General features: G+C 47.7%; 1 protein-coding gene across 1 annotated transcript in view; it reads left to right on the top strand.

Moving 5' to 3' along the window:
• PI4KA (phosphatidylinositol 4-kinase alpha) overlaps nucleotides 1–15,938 on the top strand; it is a 114,167-nt gene that overhangs the window by 38,141 nt on the left and 60,088 nt on the right. The window contains exons 10-19 of the mRNA XM_033097778.1: nucleotides 1,458–1,554; nucleotides 3,094–3,285; nucleotides 3,783–3,883; nucleotides 4,525–4,654; nucleotides 5,631–5,763; nucleotides 6,775–6,870; nucleotides 7,254–7,437; nucleotides 7,912–8,015; nucleotides 10,371–10,539; nucleotides 13,126–13,176. Of these exons, the coding sequence (XP_032953669.1) occupies nucleotides 1,458–1,554; nucleotides 3,094–3,285; nucleotides 3,783–3,883; nucleotides 4,525–4,654; nucleotides 5,631–5,763; nucleotides 6,775–6,870; nucleotides 7,254–7,437; nucleotides 7,912–8,015; nucleotides 10,371–10,539; nucleotides 13,126–13,176 (1,257 nt within the window). The remainder of the gene's footprint in view (nucleotides 1–1,457; nucleotides 1,555–3,093; nucleotides 3,286–3,782; nucleotides 3,884–4,524; nucleotides 4,655–5,630; nucleotides 5,764–6,774; nucleotides 6,871–7,253; nucleotides 7,438–7,911; nucleotides 8,016–10,370; nucleotides 10,540–13,125; nucleotides 13,177–15,938) is intronic.

Raw genomic sequence — 15,938 nt, 5'->3', positions numbered from 1 at the left:
CAGACCAGGAGAACCAGGGCTGGCACCTGGGCTGGATGGTCAGAACAACTGGCCACTTATTGGGCCTGCACACCATCTTTAAGGAAAAGTGTCAATCTGGGGCCTGAGGGGAAAGTTGGGTCTCAGTGGGGATCCCCTTTAGGGCTTGTCTTATGGGTAGAGGGAAGGCTGAAAGTAATGGGACTCTGAGACCCTCTTCCCCAGAGGAGTTTCTGGTATTTTTGTTTTCTAATTTGGACTTGAGTGTACATGTCCATTTCATGCAATGGTTTTGTGGCTTTCAAAAGGGTATATATAATATACTCAGTTGTCAATCATTGCTAGTCATTATTACATGCTTGTTATGTATCAAACACTGTGATAGGACTTGACTCACTTGCTCGTTGTATTCGACGGCAAATCCCCCATAACCGAGGCTTATGGGTTTCAGGTTGCATAGCTAGGGACTGCTGGAGTTGGACTATATTCTCTGGCTCCCTTTCTCCGCTCCCTGATTGCAGTGACTTCCTCCTGGCTCTGGAGTCAGACCCCTGGGTCACCTTAACCTCAGCAAGTCTCATCTCTGCCCCACAGGGATGTTGTGAGAACGTGTGAGGTGGTGTCTGTGAAGCAGTTAGCCAGTGCCCCCCATGGCACTTTGTTAACCATAGCTCCTGTTATCAGTGCCCTCCTGAAATCCTGGTCACTCTCATGTCCTTCATGCAGTTCTCATGCCCTCCATGTGACTCTCACACCCTCCCGCAGCCTCCCACCACAGGCCCTTTCCCGCCCCACGCAACCTCTGGCCCCACTGCAGACTTGCCTCCTCTCCCTCCTCATCCTCTTCGCCTGTATTTGCAGAGCACTTGTATGTGTGTCAAGAATTATAATAAGCTGTGCCTTTCCATCCTACTAAACTGGGAAACTGTAGAAGTTAAGAACCGCATCTTATTCATCTCATGAAACCTTGTGTGAATTTCTTCTCCAGAGGAAAAAATAATGCTACATTTGAGATTAGATTGCTAAAAAGCATAATTTAAAATGAGTTCCGTTACAAAACATAAGCTGAATCTGAAGGTGCCCTGGCTGTGGTGTCTGTCGCTTGAGCGGTGGGCAGGATGGAATCCCACGGTCTGGTGGTCTCTTCGCTGTCTCTTTCCTCCTCCGCCTCCCATGTCCCCCTGAGTTCGAAGATGGTGAGCTTTCAGCGAGAGGTTGGTGGTCTTTCCTTCAAGGGTGCAGGTGGCTGCTCCCCTGCAGAAATCTCAGGAGGTGTGAACCTGCTGTTTTCCTGATGCTTAAGAGGGTGAAGAGAGTAATTAAAGTGCCTCATATGGTGAATCATGGTAAATGGTTGTTCCACTTACAATGCGAAGTCATGAATGTAAGAATTACTTACCCGGGCTTCACACGAAGGTGAAGGGAGGCCCGGAGGAGCGTTTCTGTGCTGCAGTCACATGCCTCTGCCGCCCCTGCAGGCCAACCCCAGTGCTGATCTCTACTACCTCACGTTCAGCGACCCCTTGTATGTGGCCATGTTTAAGATGCTGCGTGACACTCTGTACTACATGAAAGGTGAGGACTTTGCACATGCGTGTAAATGCGGTGAGACTGGGTTCTGGGCCACTGCTGCAGGCCTGTGCTTCTTCTCTGCTGGGGACACTTAAAAGCACACACAAGTAACATGGTCACGTTACTGAAAATTTGGAGAAAAAGCAAACAAAAAAAAAGTGTCCCCGATCCTGTTCCCCTGGTGGCATCAGTGGTGGCTTTTTTGGTGGGTTTATTTCCTCAGGTATTTTTCTGACATGGATTTGTTGTATTGTCCTGATATGGATACAATTTAATATGACTACTTTCTAAAGTTTAAAAACAAAAGAAAATGAGGTACTCATAATTTTATGACTCAGAGATAATATATTAATAGAGCAGCACACACACAAATTTTGCATTTCCTTCCATCTCTTTATTTGTATATTTTTAAAACACTTTTCCTAAGCTCTTCCCGAATGTTATTGAACGCTTTTCATAAACGTAAGTTTTGATGACCATATAATATTTTATCTATCATGTAGATATGCCATAATCTAGTTAATTCATTTTCCTAATATGATTTCAAGGGCTCTTGGGAGGCAGAGGCTGAGTCTGGCTGGGGCCACAGCAGGATTAGGTTCACAAAGGAGGGCAGCAGGGACGGCCCGGCTCCACCTGACCCCCAGGAGTCCCTGCAGCCTCCCTTCCCACCTGAGCTATGTGTTGCCAGCTTCCTCAACTAGTCTGACTTATGCCCATCACAGTGGTTCTTCTGAGTTTTCCAGGTTCCAAGGATGAGAGTTGGAAAAGATTCTGGGCACTCTAAGATCCAGACCTGTAGCCAGGGAATTCTCTTCAGGCTACAACCAGTTTTTCCCCTTATCTGATAACTGACAGCCTTTAAAAAGTCACTATGCACCTGTACAATCATTATGCTTAAACTTATACAGTGATGTATGTCAATTATATCAATAGATATATATGTTACTATTTATATGTTACTATTTTTTTCCCAGTTCTATTGATATAATTGACATACATCACTATATAAGTTTAAGCATAATGATGTGTCATCACTAGAACTGGTCCAATTAACAACAGGAAATACTTCAGTTAACTGAAGTATTTCCTGTTGTTAATTGGACCAGTTCTAGTGATGACACATCCCAATTTATATGTTTATATTCAGGTTTTAGTATATTGACCTCTTAAAGCTCTCACTTCCCTGGGAAATGATCATTTGCTCTGAGTGCCAGGTGGCATGTGTGTAAAGGACATCTCTGCCCAGCCAGTCCAAGCTCTTCCCCGCAGGCATTCTTTTTTTTTTTTTTTAAGGAGGACGCAACTGACAGTGGCCCATGGGGGATCGAACCAGCAACCTTGGTGTTATTAGCACCATGCTCTAACCAACTGAGCTAACCGGCCACTTCCCCAGCGGGCATTCTTAGAACCACAGCAGCCAGCAGCAAATATGCTCTTCTTGGGTTTTAGTTAGAGTGGAAGGACTGTAGACTGTCACAGTCGGCTGCCTGAATTTTGGCAGTTTTGTTTCCAGCTGCAGTGCCTGCTCTTTTCCTACAGACCTCCCAACAGCCTTTGTGAAGGAGATCCATGATTTTGTGCTGGAACAGTTCAACACAAGCCAGGGGGAGCTTCAGAAGATTCTGCACGATGCAGACCGGATCCACAATGAACTGAGCCCCCTAAAGCTGCGCTGCCAGGCAAACGCCGCCTGTGTGGACCTCATGGTGTGGGCCGTGAAGGATGAGCAGGGTGAGTGAGCATCAGCTCCTGCCATGCCCTGGACGTCTGGTGTCCGCACCTAGGAAGGCAGAGATGGCCATAGCCTCAGGGCTGTATCTTCTCTCCTCTACTTCCTGCTGGTTCATTGGGTTTTGATATGGAGAGGAGGGAGCTCTGTGCTGGAGGAAAAGGTGCTTGTTTAGGGGGAGCAGCAGAATGGGAAGCATGCAGCAGTGTTCTCGCTCACAGAACACTGTGGGGACGGGGACAGGGGGCTCAGGGCCAGCAGAGAAGAGAAAGCAGTCACGGGGTGCAGGACGGTCTTTTCACAATAGGGACAGAGCTGAGCTTTCCGTTAGGACATCTGCCTCTGAACACTTTCTGGGGTAACCTCTCGATATTAATAAACCCTGCCAAAAAGGGTGTCTCTGGGGTGTAGTTAAATTATATGATTAATTGGTGAAGGAATATTTGGTAAGTTTTGGCCTTTGCTAATTGTCGGTACCCTCCTCTGGTTTTGACTTTAGGTGCAGAAAACCTTTGCATCAAGCTGTCTGAGAAGCTGCAGTCCAAGACGTCCAGCAAAGTCATCATCGCTCATTTGCCCTTGCTCATCTGCTGTCTGCAGGTCAGTCTCACCCACACTGGAGAGGCTAAGATCCCACCACCAAGGCCTTCTGGTTGTGCCATTCAGGCTGTGGTTGGCATACCAGCAGCAAAGTCAGAGCTGCTTTCTTTAGGACCTTGAACTAGGGCCTGCTTTGGACACAGTTCACCACTGAGTGGGGGTGGGGATGGGCTGCTGCCAACAGGGTGCCAGGATTCTGTGGGTGGGGTCCAGGGGCAGCTGGTCCTCCTTTGTTGGGGGGCTACCCTGTACCTGCCAGCCCGGCCATTCCCAAGGCCTCAGGAGTTGGGAGCCAGAGGGTTATGTGAGAGAACGTCTCCTGACGTCTGTGGTACCAGCTCTGCTCTGCCGAGACTCTTCCCTTGTTGCAAACCTCAGTAACTTCACACCTGTCATTGTTTAGAAATCATGTTTTGTACCCTTTCTCCCCTGTTTTGCTTCAAAAAGAAATGGACATATCTTAACAATACAATCCCCCTTGGGTGGAGGAGAGTCAAGACCGTCCCCCTTTCCTGTCTTTGTGCCCTGGGAGCTTTGACCTTGGAAGGTTCTGGTCAGACTTGGGTATCTGAAGGGTTGAGCATCTCACTGCCCAGCTGGCCTTTCCCTGGGCTGCATGACAGGTCGATGGTGTGTTGCAGGGTCTGGGCCGCCTGTGTGAGAGGTTCCCGGTGGTGGTGCACTCGGTGATGCCATCTCTACGGGACTTCCTCGTCGTCCCGTCCCCCGTGCTGGTGAAGCTCTATAAGTGCCACAGTCAGTACCACACAGGTAACAGGACGGCTGTACCCAAGGTTGTGTCTCCAGCCCCTAGCCCCTGTGTGTTCTTGAGGCTCCAAGAAAAGGACCACATGCCTGGGTGTGTGAGCCCAACACAGTTCTGTGACTGAGAAGTTGTGGCTGGGCTGTGCGCATGGGCTCATTCCTCCTCGTCACCTTTTCTCGTGGTTTCTCCCGTGTGATCCCCTCAGGGCTCCAGCCCTTTCCTTCCTCCTTCCCGTTATGTGCACCCACCACTGAAGGCCCCTCTCTGGTCCCACTTGCTTTTGGGCCCCTCTCCCACTGAGATTGTCTGAAGTGTGAGTCCTTCATGTCCAGACCCTGGGCCAGCAACTTGGCGCATGATCTTATCTTGTCCCCTCGCCCCAAGGGAACGTATTATGTTTCTACAGACAATGACATGGGCGCAGAGCAAATCAGGTCACCTGTAATGAGTAGCATTAATTAAACAGCCACTGTGAGCCCAGGCTTCACTTGTAGTGTAGTCTATCCTCCCCATAGTCCTGTGAAGGTAGATGTTTTATCCTCTCCCTTTAGATGAAGAAACCCAAACTTGAGTACCTGAAAGACTCTGCCGGCCCGCAGTGAGGAGGGGTCCCTCTGGCTTTAAGGCCCTGGCACTCACCCTCGCCCCAGCCCTTACTGGCTTATGCACATTACCTAGATAACCCTTCGGGTGGGTGCCTGTGGGCTCTCATCAGGCCTTTTGAACCATTTCTTAAGAAATTGCTGTTTTACGTATTTATCACTTTATAACCTAAGTGTTCTCCCTTTTGATTTGAATATGTTTAGCTCATCCTTCCTGTTCCTCAGACGCTTTTCTTCCTGAAATTTTTGGTCAAGTCTTTTTAGAGTGATTTCTTTCATAAGCTAAAAATGATTGGCCTGTTATTTGGTTTCGAATTACAGACAAGGGGGTGGAAAGTGACAGGCTTACCCAGGTACTTATTTGAGTTTTTACATTCAGTTGCCGGCAATGATATAAAAATCAGTGTAACCAACGAGCATTCTGAGTCAACGCTGAGCGTCATGTCAGGAAAGAAGAGCCAGCCCTCCATGTACGAGCAGCTTCGCGACATCGCCATCGACAACATCTGCAGGTGGGAGGCCAGGCCAGGGGGTGGGCGACCGGTGAGGAAGGAAGTGGGGTTTCAGACACAACGAGCTCTTACAAAATAAGGAATGTTTGTCATTGTTCAAAGCTTGTTTTTGATTATTCTAAGCCTGCACTTGATCTAAAAATAGGAATTGTATTTTTTTAAAAAAGCTTCCTGCCTTTCCCTGATCATACACATAAGAGAAAAATAGAGAAATTTTATAATGTATAGAAAAGTAGAAAAGAAATATCTATTAGTCCACCATCCAGAGTAACAACATTTGTCATGTTTTCTTTATCTTTTTTTCTTGTGTTATTTTTAATATAAATGAGCGGTTTTATATGATTGAGTGTCTCTTGCTACCGAGGCCCCTGCTGTGTAGACTCTTGCTCTCCAAACTTAGGAAACAAATCCATTCTGGTTTACGTGAAATGTATCTTTCTTAATTTTGACTCCTGGCTCTCAGAAGCCAATTCGAGACAGTAGCTCAGCCCCCTCTCTGTCACACCCTCATTCTTTTCTGTCTCGGATGCCTGGGAGCCAAGCCAATGGGAGAGATGCCTGATAAGATTTTATGTTCTTAGAGAGTTTTAAAATTTCCTCTTTTCTCTAGATTATAACCATTTCTCCATGCTCTTAAAACCTTGCTACATAAATTTAATATTCCCTCAGCCATCTCAGGACCATCTGTCTTTTGAATCAGTTATTGTTACTTTTGTTAAGGAACAGTACAGGAAATTTTAAATTGGAGTTAGGGTGAGTATGACATGCTGAAGGAAACTGTTCTGGGCAAAATAATGAAGTTGTTTCTGACTGAGATATTTACCAAGTGGACAAAATTTGCAGCAGTTCTTTGCTTTTGTTCTGTGTAATGACTTTCATTCAGTTTCCAGGGAAAAAATATTCAGCACAGTTCTTTAAACTTTGTAGGCCTGAGAAAGGAAAAATTAAAACACAACACAAAACAGCTTTGATTGTGATGCCTAATGCCCTGTGGGTTTCCTCACTGCTCAGGTGCCTGAAAGCTGGCTTGACGGTGGACGCGGTGATCGTGGAGGCCTTCCTGGCCAGCCTCTCCAACCGGCTGTACATCTCCCAGGAGAGTGACAAGTACGTCCCATCCCAGAGGGCAGTCAGTTGTGCTCTCTGCGGGCTTGTGGGGGCAGCTAGTGTTGTGCACGTCTGTGCTGCTTTCTTGCACAGCGTGGAGTTGTGCGTTGGGTTTGTCCCACAATTTCAGGGGAAGCCCACCTTGGAATGTCTGTTGCGGACCACTATTTGGGAGTAGAGAAAGCTCTGTCTTCCTGCCTGGTGTCTGGGACTTTGTGTTTCTGCTGGTGGTGAAGGATCCCAGGTTGTCACTTTCAGATGAATGCTTCGTCTGAGAGACTGACGACGTTGAGGTCCAGGTCTCCATCACAGCGTCCGGGTTTCCATCACAGCTGCGTGCCAGACTGTTGTTCCCAGGGCACGTCTGTTCTTCCCTCCCACAGGGACGCTCACTTGATTCCCGACCACACCATCCGAGCCTTGGGACACATCGCCGTGGCCCTGAGGGACACCCCAAAGGTTATGGAGCCAATTCTGCAGATCCTGCAGCAGAAATTCTGCCAGCCGCCCTCCCCGCTCGACGTGCTGATCATCGACCAGCTGGGCTGCCTGGTTATCACTGGAAATGTAAGGAAACGCCCAGCCTTGAAACCCACTAACCCTGTGCAAGCTCTGCTAACTCCTGTGACTATCGGGAATATGAAAATACAGATTAAATTTATCCTGCAAATCAGCAAATGCTCACAGCTATCTCAACTGCAGATCAGCTAGACGCTAAACACTGAATCGTGAGATTATTTTTTTTAAGTAAGAGAATAGTGTAATGGTGAGTGCTGTGGAAAAAGGAAATTTAAACTAATTTCTTGCTGATGTTAATAACATAATGGGATTTAAATTGAAGCTATTTCCCTTTTAGCTTTTAGCTTAAAGTTTGCTTAAAGTTTTAGGAATGGATGTCCTTGAACGTCTTTTAGGTCCGTAGGGTCCATGATTTAGGTGCCTTCCCACTGAATGACAATAGAGGGGCCTTTTCTATGTTCCAAGGAGGGGCTTTCATGGAAGAGTCGTGGCTTGATAACCGTGTCCTTTGCTCTCTTCCAGCAATACATTTATCAGGAAGTGTGGAATCTCTTCCAGCAGATCAGTGTGAAGGCCAGCTCTGTCGTGTATTCGGCCACTAAGGATTACAAGGACCATGGCTACAGGTAATTCTCTGGACCTAATTGTTGCTTTAGATCATACAGTATCCAACTCCCTTTAAAAAATGTGAGTTCTGGGGATTTGTCTTTTAAATAAACTTTTCTTCTTACAAAAGAAAATATGCTACAAATCAGTGTACACACACGGTGAGAAAATAAAAACCCCACATACCCACTACTTGGGGCTGATTGAGTCCAGATGGGCTCGACTTACCCACCTGGATGACCTGCTTTTTTACATAGCACTACAGCCATGCCATAAACATTCCTCTGCATGTCGCTTTTAATGGCTGCATAATGTCCCATCATATAGCAGCTCCGTGATTTATCTAACCAGGCCCTAGCTTGGATGTAAGATAGTCTTCCAGTTTTTCTGCTGTAAGTGCTGCATTGAACACCTTACTACCGTGTTTCCCTGAAAATAAGACCTAGCTGGACAATCAGTGCTAATGCATCTTTTGGGCAAATATTAATGTAAGACTGGGTGTTATATTATATTGTCTAAGACCTGGTCTTATATTATAGTAAAATAAGACCAGGTCTCATATTAATTTTTGCTCCCAAAGACACATTAGCGCTGATTGTCCAGCTAGGTCTTATTTTCGGGGAAACACGGTAGCTACATCCGTGATTACTTTCCTCAATATAGATTCAGAGAGGTGGGATTTGGAGGGTTGAGAAAATGAGGACTTAATCTCTTTGAATGTTTGAAGTTTGTGTAAAGTCTGGCCAGTTTTCCCAGCAGCCTGAGATGTGCTTCCTTGTCTGGCCCTGGCTCTTACTGGGAATGTCCTGAGGACAATGACATGCGTTTGGAAGATCTCACAAGAGTTTGTCAGAACAAGGGAAGAGAGGGAAAGAGGGAACTAAAGTCAGGACGACAGAGGTTGAGGCAGGAAGAGAGAGATGTTGCCCCTTTGTTGGCATTTTTTTCCTCCCATCTAGCTCAACAGGTGGGAGTGTGGCTGCGTGACCTGAGAAAACGCTCACCCTCTCTGTGCCTGTTTCCTCATTCATCAAATGAGCATGTCTCAAGTTGTATTAGTTGAGGTCATATATGTGAACGCCAGCTCTCAGCACTGGTATTATTTCGTTGCCTTCTCACTTCTGCTATCACGAGCCTAAGCTACTAGAACAGCCTAAGGAGTGGGTTGGGGAGGTGACCAGCTCCCCAACCCTTCCTTATGTCTGTCCATCCTGACCTCTGCAATCAAAAGGAATCACAGACCAAAACACCTCTTTGCCACATTGCTTCCTTGCTCCAAAAGTGACTCCTGCACCTCCTTGCCCCTCTCACTTTCCCCACCCTGTCTTTGCTCTGTTTTTCTGACCCTTGCATCTGTCTTGCTGCTCTTGGCCCTGCTGTGCGCAGGATTTACTTTTTCCCTCTGCCGACCAGTTTTTCAACTTCTGATTCAAGTTTCCTCTTCTTCCATAAATCCTTTTTTTATATTGCCACCAAAAGTGATTTGTTCTCTCCCTCACCAGTGGAAGCATTTACTGCCATTCATTTGCCCTCACCTATCAGGAATTTACCCATCTGTGAAATGGGTGCCCTTATCGTGGCTGCCGTTTGCCCTTAGATTTTTGGGGGCCAGATGGTGTGCTCAGTGCTTCACACAATGTTTAATTCCTCCTGCACCCTGTGAGGAGGGAATTATCCTTGTTTTACTCGGGAAGAAACTGAGGCTTAAAAATGTCAGCTATCACCTGGGGTCACAGAGCATGGAAGTGGCAGGGTCTGGCTGCCCCCCGTGCCCACAGAAGCCTGGCCAGCCTGGCTGGTTCAAGAATCTGGCTGAGGGTGCATGTCAGCTTTGTTTCCGGGGTTTATGTGGGGCTAGCGAGATCCCAAGGCAGGTTGTCCCAAGACCACTAAACACTTCCTAATTGTGTGATGTGAGCTAATGCTAACAGCAGCCCCAGGGTGGAGGTAGTGTCGGGAAGAAGCTGATCATCAGACAAAAGTTTTATGGGTGGTAGTTAGGAATGAGGCTAGCGGTCATTTGAGGAGGAAAACAGGGTCCAGCCAGGAAATGCCTGGAAGTATACATCCATTTTTAACTATGTAGTAAGTCCTTGACACTCAGAGGGAACTGTCCTGAGACTTTCCCAAGTTCTCAACGTCCAGATTCCTAGAGGCCTTTAGTGCACGTCAGGCGAGCCATCACAGTCGCGTCTGCAGCAGCTGACTTCCCTCCAGGGGCCGTTGTTCACAAAGATGGCGTTTTCAACCCATCCGGAGGGCTCCTTTGTTCTCAGGCTCTGCGAGGGGGCAGTGAGGCTGGACGGAATCAGCCTGCCTCCCTGCTGCAGTGGGGCCCTGGCCTTGTGCGGCTGTCATGTCTCCCTCCCCTCCAGGCACTGCTCCCTGGCGGTGATCAATGCCCTGGCCAACATCGCCGCCAACATCCAGGACGAGCACCTCGTGGATGAGCTGCTCATGAACCTGCTGGAGCTGTTTGTGCAGCTGGGGCTGGAAGGAAAGCGCGCCAGCGAGAGGGCCAGCGAGAAGGGGCCTGCCCTGAAGGTAGGGAGGGGGGTGGCTCAGCATGTCGCCCTGCTGGTTAGCCCGAGTCTCCAGGGGCCGGGGGCCGTCGTGGTTGAAATACAGTGCTTTCTTTGTTAGATGATTTAAATGCACCTGGTAAAATATAAGAACAAAGGGAGTGAGGTTCCTTCTCAGGGATGCTGGCAGGGGCCGGGGAGAGGGCGGCTTCCTCGTCAGTCCACATCCAGCTCCTGGCAGCCACCTCCCCCAGTCTGGGGTGATCAGGTGACAGCAGACCACTGTGGGCTCCCCCAACTCATCTCTCCCTCCTTCTTCATCATAAAGCCAGGGGGTGGAGGTTGTCATCAGAACACAGTGATAATATGAGAAGGGACAGATTTGGCTTAATCTCAAGCTATCCAAGGGAGACAGGTACATAGGGACAGACAAACTGTCAGGTTTCAAACCCTCAAAGAGGCATCTTGGAGAGGTTGAGGCAGGTGAAGCCTCCATCATCTCCCCTTAGACATGTTATGTGGGTGCCAGCCCCTTACCAAGTCTCCACTTTTGTCCTTGTCTGTCCTTCCTGCTTCCCTCCCCTCCCTGCCCCTTTCCTTCCCACCTTCCCCGTCTCCAGACAGTTACTGTTCATCTACTTTGTGCCTAGGGCAGAGGTCAGCCCCCTTTTTCTGTAAAGGACCAGATTGTACGTGTTTTAGGTTTTATGGGCCATACAGTGTTTGTTGAAACAAGTCAGCTCTTCCTTGGTAGCATAAAAGCAGCCACAGACATTAAGCAAATGAACCGGGGTGGCTGTGCTCCCCTAAAACTTTATCTCCAAGAACAGACGGTGGATCAGGAGACTGTGGTTTCCTGACCCTTGTTCTAGGTGCTGGGGTTACGGAAGTGATTAGACAGACAAGGTGAGCTTATTGGGAGGGCAGGGTGGTGAGGGTTGTGAAGGCCTCTCTGAGGAGGTGACAGCCAAGTTGGAAACTGAATGAGAAGGAGGAGCCTTCTGTGTGAAAATCTTGGCTAAGAAGGAGTCACTGGTGCCAAAAAGGATCCAAAGATCCTTCGCTCTCATTCAGCTTTGCTCTGCTGGGCCCCTGCCAGTGATCTGGGCGACTAATTTCTCAAGTCTCCCAGGATGGTGCACTGCTAGGCCCATCCTTATGCACAAGAGATAAGGGCACCCGCTGTGTCCAGACATCGGCATCGGGATGAGATGGCTGCTCTGAGGGGCAGGGAGGTGCTCGGCACCCGAGAAAGCAAAGGCTCTAACCAGTCTGAGGGGTGTCTCAGGAGCCATTCTCTTTCTCTCCCCTGGGAATAGTACCTCATTGTGGGGAAGGATGCCCCCTGGGACCCATGGGCTGCTCCCCTCTGCCTGATCTCAGTGAATATTTACAGTGTCAAGCAAGACTCAGGATTTAATGCCTCATTCATGGGCTGGGGAGGGGGTGGTGCCCCAGGCAGTGTGGGATCCCTGTGTGCCAAGCTGTGAATTCTGTTCTTTGCAGGTAGTTCCTGTTTACCAATCACGCAGTGCATAGGCAAGTGTTTATTGAACCACTGCTGCACTTTCCCCATGAGATGGGGCCTTACAGAATAAGAGGCTTAGAGGAGCAGTGAGAAGGGACTAGCTGACATACTGCCCTGTTGAAGACAAGGGAGGAGCTGTGATTATAAATTAAGAAATGTCGATTGTCCCTAGCTATCGTGCAGCCCCGAGGCTGTTAGTTTCCAGAATGGAGCAGGCAGGGCTTGACATTCTGTCCCCACCACTGAGTGGCCACGGGGCCTTGGCAAGCTACTCAGAGTCTGTTTTCTCCCCTGAAGATAAAGTTGATGGCACTTGGAACAGTGCCTGGCATGCAGGTGGGTTCTCAATGCCTTTTAACTGCTACTGTTTTTGTAAATGCAGAAAATAAACAGGATGTGCTTAGACGTGTGCTTCCAGAACATAGGCTAATCAATGTATACCATAGTTTAGCCACATTTGTGTGTCTAGCCAGGGAACCTACCTTTTATTTAGTTATTTTTAAGTAACCCCCAAGTTTTTCCTAACTTGGAAAGAATATATGTTTATTGTAGAAAAGATACAGGAAACCTATAAATAGTGAAGTAAAAAGGATCCATAATTCCTCTACTCTGATATAATCATTGTTAACATTTTGACAGACTCCCTTCTAGCTTTGTTATACAAATGTATTTATTTTACATCATTGGGGTTTATTTTACATAATTGATATACTGCATAATTCATAATACACAATACACTCTTAAATGCTGATTTTTTTCCATTTAACATTTTTTGGGACGCTTTCCAAGGTGACTAAGTAGTTTTCAGAAAGTTGTCTTTTTCACAGCTGTCTGGTATTTAATTATGCAGAGGTGCCAAGATTTATGTAATTATTCTACTGTTTGACATTTAAGTTGTTTCCCCTTTTTTTGATGCTATTAAAATTATGCTAGGTGAGCATCTTTATACATCTCTCTGTACATATTGCTCAACACTTTTTTTAGATTAAGGAATTGCAGCTTTACACAATACTATGTCCTGTCTTTTTTTATTTTTTAAAGAAACATGCTCATCAGTGACTGAATTCTGCTCTTTCCTAGGCTTCTAGCAGTGCGGGAAACTTGGGTGTACTCATTCCTGTAATAGCTGTGGTAAGTAGTCATTAATGGAGTGTTTGCAAACTCCAGATGCTGTGCTTATGTTTTGAGTGTTGCACCGTGATCCACAGCAAATTCCTTAGAAAAATGCTGTTTTGAAGTGCTAGTGATTCTGTAGATGTGGCTGTGTTTCCGTCACCACTGGCTCCTCTGTGACTGTTCCAGAGGTATGTGCCAGCGGTGGCCACACCGCCTCACTCCCTTGTTCCAAGCCCTGCCTGACCATCCTCAGCCGGCTGACCAGTGAACCCGCTTCAGTTCCCTCTTGCGTGGCTCCAAGGTCCGTGGTCCGACTCTGGGTTCATCCTGTGTCTCACGTCCTGCTCTGGAGCCTCTAATACAGGCGTGCACCCACTTCCAACTCCTTTCTCTGTCCCCTTCTTGCAAGATGAGGCCTTGGACCTCTGGTTGGTGCTGCAGCCCTCAGTGTCCCCTGGTGGGGCATTGTTGGCAGGGTGGGCTCACCGCATTTCGGGGCACAGCCCCACCCACCGCCGTGAGGCAGCTCGTGCTGCAGGCCCTGTCCCTTTCTCTGTTATTCCCAGCTGCCCATCCTAAGCCGAGCTTCGGGTTTCAGTATTTGTTTTCATTGGTGATTCCCTAGCTTCCACTTAGCCTACCTTCTAGTTCAGCCCTTGCTTCTGCCTTCCAGTTTCTTCCCATCTCACCCCACCCCTAGTAGTCTGAGTCTTGAGCACTTGCTGACCTGTGTGCCCCTTCACATGAACACCGGAGAGGTGGGCCTCTGAGCTGCCGTGGTGACCCAGGGGCGTGGAGGTCAGGCAGGCAGAGGGAGAGCCACCTCTCCTGATCTCCGCACATCGGTTTCTGCGCCTACTCCAGTCTGAGAGTTCGTCATTCTGAATCTGGGGACTTTACGGGGTCCAATTTTAGCTGGCTAAGATGGACGAGAAATAGTCACTGACTGGTTTATTGATTCTTCTTCACTTTTAAGATGTCACATACTGCATTTTGTGGAGCCTTCCGCTGCCATGTCACCTTCCTTCTGCCTGGCCTTTTCTCTCCGGTCCCTCCCCCTGTAAGTGGCTGATTCAGGAGGGGCCGCAGACTCTCGTCCCCTGCCATGTCTGTGGCAGCACAGTCTCCTCTTCCTCATTGTGCTTCAGGGGTCACGGGGTTGGGCCTGCACGTCCGCTTGGGAACCTTGCCACCTTCATACCTGTGATCAGGTGTGCTCCCACAGCCCTTTGAGGGTTTGAGGATTGCTGGGACTCTCTTTGCCGTGGTAGTTTTTCATTGACACCCTCATTAGTTAATTGTTTAAAACCTAAGTCTTTTCGCTTGATAGTTAACATTGACTAGTGTACAGTTGTGTTTTAGCACTGCCATTACACATGGACCCTCTGTGCAACCTGGAGAGAGCGGCGAGAGGTGTCGAGTCCATGGCGCTCTCTTGCTTATTGCAGGGGAGAAGGACCGGGTTGCAGGCTCCACAGGAGAGCAAGTTTTGGTAGACAGGGAGCATGCTTGGGGTGACACTCGAATCAGGGAACACCAGAACTCTGTGACCTGTGTGCTTGTGAAGTTTTAAACATGTTTAGTGGTTGTCCTTTAGAGTTCAATGAATGCACAGAAGAAATCTAGCGGGGGCACTTTGCACTTAATGGGGAGTGATGACTGGTGAGGTTGGTGGGATTCCACGGGTTTCAGGATCATAGGGGCCAGGGTTGGGCCCCCGGTCCAGCACGGGGGATCCTGAGCCAGCATCTCAGCCTCTCCACACCTGTTCTGCCAGCAGAACTTCCCGAAAAGATGGAGATGACCCCCCGAAGTGCTGGCCGATTGGTGTAGGCATAACTGTTAGCAATGACGGGCTAGAACATGCGCACTTAAAATACTCATTTCCTCCACTGCAGTGACCTTTTGCATGAATAGAATAAATATTGTAGTTTTAACAAAAGTTAATGGTTATATTATGGGGGAGGAAACAAATATTTGATTCTGTTGCTCAATGAGGAGCACAGAGATCACAGGTTCTTGAATTTGTTTTCTGGTTACCCCTTGGACCTTCTAGGAGAAACTAATTGCCAAAGTTTTTTGGTTTTTTTTAATGTTCTGAGATTTTTTTTTTCTTCCTCCTCTTCCTCCTCCTCCTCCTTTTTTCCCCAAAGGACTTTCTTTTTAAGATACTCTGTTTTGAATCTTTGAATGATACAGTATCTTTGTCAGTGGAAGTACAAGTGCGGCCTGAAGCCTCCATGTCACTTACTTATCATTGACCTTGGGAACCTGGAGGGAGTCACTGGAGGCTGGGTCACATGACCTCTGAGGCTCCTTCCTGCTTAGGTTTGGTGCAACTTTATGAATAATTTCTTCAGAAATATCACTGATTAAATTGCTTCTCTGGGTGTTTAGCCCATTAGTTAATTAAGCGTTTTGAAAGTTATCTATTGCGTACAGGTGTGGTTGTTCCACTGTCATGTGATTTAATAAGGTGTACCTTCTGCTCTAAAAATTCATGTACTTCACTTAGATCTAGTTGACCTGCGCTCCTAGTAGCTTTTGTGGTCTATGGATGGGCTACTTATTCTCTCATTGTCTGTAAAACGAGGTTTCTGGAGTAACAATTTTTAGATCATGGACCTCTTTGAAAGCTGTGCCCTCTCTCTCCACAGTAATGCTTTTATTCACAAGGGTGAGCATTTAATATCAGCAAGTTAAGTGGGAGAAACCCAGCTAGAGACTCCCAGTTAGGAACACCTGGGTTAGACATGAAGCTGGTAACAAGAAGCCTT

This window comes from Rhinolophus ferrumequinum, chromosome 25, assembly GCF_004115265.2.
Source record: "Rhinolophus ferrumequinum isolate MPI-CBG mRhiFer1 chromosome 25, mRhiFer1_v1.p, whole genome shotgun sequence".
In the NCBI taxonomy this organism is placed as follows: domain Eukaryota; kingdom Metazoa; phylum Chordata; class Mammalia; order Chiroptera; family Rhinolophidae; genus Rhinolophus; species Rhinolophus ferrumequinum.
This window is presented reverse-complemented; position numbering and strand designations above follow the sequence as displayed.